This window comes from Vipera berus (genome assembly GCF_964194415.1).
Source record: "Vipera berus genome assembly, chromosome: 12".
NCBI lineage: Eukaryota > Metazoa > Chordata > Lepidosauria > Squamata > Viperidae > Vipera > Vipera berus.
The window spans coordinates 8,760,791-8,765,658 of NC_138215.1; the positions used below are offsets into that span (position 1 = coordinate 8,760,791).

General features: G+C 45.8%; 1 protein-coding gene across 1 annotated transcript; it reads right to left on the reverse strand.

The window, feature by feature from the left end:
• Window positions 1–831: 831 nt before the first annotated feature.
• LOC308673391 (F-actin-capping protein subunit alpha-1-like) lies at window positions 832–2,042 on the reverse strand (the record flags this gene model as incomplete). The annotated part of the gene is made up of 1 exon (XM_081337015.1): window positions 832–2,042. Exon 1 carries the CDS (start codon window positions 1,702–1,704, stop codon window positions 832–834), a length of 873 nt encoding a protein of 290 aa, XP_081193141.1. The 5' UTR covers window positions 1,705–2,042.
• Window positions 2,043–4,868: the final 2,826 nt, after the last annotated feature.

Below are 4,868 nucleotides of genomic sequence, written 5' to 3' on the forward strand. Positions count from 1 at the left end.
TGGCCACAGCCCACTACCAGGCCATGGCCTATTCAGAACCGGGCCAGGCAAGTGGCGTGCACAGCTCAACTTGCACAAGTGGTGGGACAGCGTGTGTGCACACGTGCATGCAGCTCAACTCACACAATTTGAGCTGCATGTGTGCATGCACCAAGCCACAAGTTGAGCTGCATGCGTGCGTGCCCTGGGTTGCCACTCGTGTGCCCTGGTTCCCCTCTTTCCCCCCCCTCACCAGCCAGGCCGCCAAGCTGCAGGGGTTGGGAACCTCTGCTCTACAGGATATAAAGGTAAAGGTTCCCCCCGCACATGCATGCTAGTCGTTTCCGACTCTAGGGGCCGGTGCTCATCTCCATTTCAAAGCCGAAGAGCCAGCGCTTGTCCGAGGACGTCTCCGTGGTCATGTGGCCGGCATGACTAGATGCCAAAGGCGCACGGAACGCTGTTACCTTCCCACTGCAGTGGTCCCTATTTTTCTACTTGCATTTTTACGTGCTTTCGAACTGCTAGGTTGGCAGAAGCTGGGACGAGTAACAAGCACTCACTCTGTTACGCGGCACTCGGGATTCGACCCGCCAAACTGCCGACCTTCTGATCGACAAGTTCAGCGTCCTAACCCACTGAGCCACCGCGTCCCTTCTACAGGATATACTAGGTCTGTATTTCTTCTTCCAAATCTTCCTATCAAAAAGTAGACCTGCGTCTTCCATTTTATTACACTGTTTATTTTATTGGCTCCTTTACTTTAGAAGAGACTTCCGTCAATTGATGCTTCCTCCAACTCTGCTGCTTTTCTTCTCCTGTCCCTCTGGCTGCACATAAGCAGGAATTCTACTAGAGTGCACGAGCCTCCACAGTCTTCACAGTCACAACTTTTTCCCAATCAAGGCTTGTCTGAATGATGGGCAGCTGTCTCCGAAAATACTTTATGTAGCTGCTGTTCATGTGGTCGTACTCTTCCATTATTTTACTCTGGATCTCATTTTCCATTTTTTCCACCAGTTTTGCAAAGTTCTTTGCTGTCTGGGCTTCATCGGTGACCAGCAGTGTCTCCTCAGCATCCTTGACTACTGTCAGGTGTATGTTGCCATCTTCAAAGTAGTGTGCCTGGATCATGATGACCCCCGTCACCTGAGTGGATGTAGAGGCAGGAGCTAGAGCAAATGTCCATTCTGATTTCCACAAGCCATTCCAGAAGGCAGAAGGCTTGTATCGGTGACTTTCAATGCAAGCCACAAAGATCTTCCGCATCGCTGTGTCTTTGACGAAGACGCTACAAAGCCCATCAGGGTAGTGGTTGTCAACATAAACTTTCAAGGCCTCATGGAGGGCTCTCCTCCATAGTTCTCCTTTTTTGTCCTCTTCAGGGTGAGTCTGGAAGTCACTTGGTATTCTCCTCAAGTGGTCATACTTGAAAGAGATTTGGTTCTGTGGATCCAGGAAGTAGTTCTCCTCCAGCTCGTTGTGGCGAGTCAAGAGGACTTCACATTTCTTGGTTCGTACTGGTGTGAAATAGTCCTTGTTGTACACAGCACAGAGAGTGGGTGCTTCTTCACACATCATATGATCATCTACTACCAGCATGCGTAAGTCACTGAAGGCCTCATTAAATTCTCCAGGTGGGATTTGTTTCAAGAGTCTACTCACTACTTGGGCTTTTTCTGTCTTGATTTGGGGATGTTCTGCAGACAGTGGCTCTGTAGACATCTTGACCTTTTTTTTCTTTTCTTTTTTTGCAAAGGATGGATCTTGGAACTGTGAACAAAGTTGACCTACAGACAAAAAGTACCCACAGCATTATTTTTTTAAAAAATTCCATTTATATCCCGCCCTTCTCCGAAGACTCAGGGTGGCTTACAAGCTTAGCAGTAGCCTTCATTCTATGTATATGCCTGCTTATTAGGGCTTTCACACACACCCCAAGCGGCATTATTACAAAGTCAGCTTAATTGCCCCCAACAATCTGGGTCCTCATTTTACCTACCTCGGAAGGGTGGAAGGCTGAGTCAACCTTGAGCCTGGTGGGATGCGAACCTGCACTAATTGCAGGCAGCTGGTGTTTCTTAAGGAGGCATTAGCCCACTGCTCCACCAATATTACTAATATGAGTGAGGAGAGGAGATTTTGATTTTACTCTGAAACCTCATTAAATCAAGAAAACGTGCTTGTTTGTGTCATCCCCTTTCAGAAGACTGAATTAACAGAGACATGTTGACGTGATTTAGCTCCATGATTGTCTCTATGTCGCCTAGAATGGACTAATTAGTGTGTGTATTTCAAATGTGGGCTACTGATACCTAGAAGCAGTTCGTAAAATTTGCAACTGAAGCTATACCTGAATCGGAATTTACAAGTAGACTACAATAATGTTTTGATCTGCTGTTCTGACCTTCCATGGCACACACAGCCTTCTAATGAAGTTTTTTTCTTTCAGCAGGTTTTTAAGAACTCCATCTCCATAAATGGAAATATGAAAAAAGTCCATCAGTATTAAAAGAGCCTCACTTGCTTTAACTCCATTAGTTGTGAATCAGTCCTACTGAAAAAGACTCAAGAGAAATGACTGACCTGTTTAGATTTTTTTTAAAAAGTTGGCAGATGAAGTTGGCTGGGGGAAAAAGAAAATCAGCATCCCCTTCCCAAAGAAATGTATTTGTACCAAATGTACAGGTACAGATTGGGTAAAACCTGTCTCAATAGCAGTAACTGTGAGAGGGATCTTGGAGTCCTAGTGGACAATCACTTAAATATGAGCCAGCAGGGTGTGAAAGTAGCCAAAAAAGCCAACACAGTCCTAGAAATGTAGAATCAAGTGAAGTGTTATTTCCACTTTATAATACCTTGGTAAGACCATACTCGGAATATTTCATCCAGTTTAAGTCACCGCAATACAAAAAAAAATGTCGAGACTCTAGAAAGAGTGCAGAGAAGAGCAACAAAGATGATTAGAGGGCTGGAGGCTAAAGCACATGAAGAACAGTTGCAGGAATTGGGTATGATTAGTCTGGTGAAAAGAAGGACTAGGGTGGCATGACAGCAGCTTTCAAATATCTCAGGGGCTGCCACAAAGAAGAGGAGATCAATCTGTTCTCCAAAGCACCTGAAAGCAGGACAAAAGGTGATGGATCGAAACTAATCAAGGAGAAAAGCAACCTAGAATTAAGGAGAAATTACCTAACAGTGAGAACAACTAACCAGTGGAACAGCTTGACTTTAAAAGTTGTAGGTGCTCCATCACTGGAGGCTTTTACGAAGAGACTGGACAGCCACTTGTCTGGAATGGGATAGGGCAGGGGTAGGCAACCTTGGCTCTTTGTTGACTCGTGGACTTCAACTCCCAGAATTGCTGGCTCAGGAATTCTGGGAGTTGAAGTCCATGAGTCATCAAAGAGCCAAGGTTGCCTACCCCTGGTATAGCGTCTCCTACTTGAGCATGGGGTTGGACTAGAAGATGTCCAAGGTCCATTCCAACTCCGTTACTCTGAAATCTGAAATCTAAAAATCCTTCTAATCTGAAACACAACATTATAAGAAAGCAGACATGACAGCTGACAAAAGCTTGGAGCATCCCGGATGCATTTCTTGATGTCCACGAGGATCCCTGTCACTATTTTTCCCCCCTATTAGACCAATTTACTTTTTCTAAAAAAACGAATGCTAAAGCTCTGTGCTGCCAGACAAAGCAACTGCTTCTGGCATGAACTGCTTTTCTAAGGATGCTTCTGGCCTCTGAGAAGACCCCAGAGGCAGCCTTAGAAGATTGAAATGGTAGATGGTCTCAAGGGAGTGCTTGCTTTAAAAGCCTGCCTTTCTGCAAGAAAAATCAATTAACTAGAAGCTATAGAAAGACGCTTGCTCCTGGGGAGGAAAGCCATGGCAAATCTAGACAGCACACTAAAAAGCAGAGACATCACCCTGCCAACAAAAGTGCCTATAATCAAGGCTATGGTCTTCCCAGTTGCAATGTATGGCAGTGAAAGTTGGACCATAAGAAAGGCTGAGCGCCAAAGAATTGAGGCCTTTGAACTATGGTGCTGGAGAAGACTCCTGCGAGTCCCTTGGACTGCAAGGCGATCAAACCGGTCAGTCCTAGAGGAGATCAACCCTGACTGCTCTTTAGAAGGCCAGATCCTGAAGTTGAAACTCAAATACTTTGGCCACCTAAGGAGAAGGAAAGACTCACTGGAGAAGAGCCTCATGCTGGGAAAGGTGGAGGGCAAGAGAAGAAGGGGACGACAGAGAATGAGGTGGCTGGATGGAGTCACTGAAGCAGTAGGCGTGAGCTTAAATGGACTCCAGAAGGTGGTAGAGGATAGGAATGCTTGGAGGAACGTTGTCCATGGGGTCGCGATGGGTCGGACATGACTTCACAGCTAACAACAACAATAGAAAGATAAGGTGCCCTGGGAAGTGGGAGGAGAGCACTTCTGCAAGTTTGCCTCCTAACAGATTGTTCATTGGTAGCTGGCCATTCCAACCGAGGTAGCAATTTTGTGAGAGTGCCCACGACAGGCTTCGAAATGTCAACTGTGTTCCTTCAAATGGTAGTAACAGCGTTGATATTACTCCGGTGTTGGGTGAGGGGAAAACCCCACTTGGTCTGTTGTGCTGAGCAGATTCTGAAAAGGGCTTAATTTAGTTTGACTCCAGGTACCACTCTAGTTTACCTTCAGATATCTTTCAAGACCCTTTGGTTCTTTCTCTCCTTACCTAACCCTTTTCTAGCAGAGAGAAGAAATAGGAGAGACATGATAGCAGGGTTCCAATATTTGAGGGGGCTGCCAGAAAGATGAGGGGATCAAGATGATCAAGATGAGGTGTTTTCCAAAGCCCCAGAAGGCAGGACCAAAAAAAAACAAAACCTGGATGGA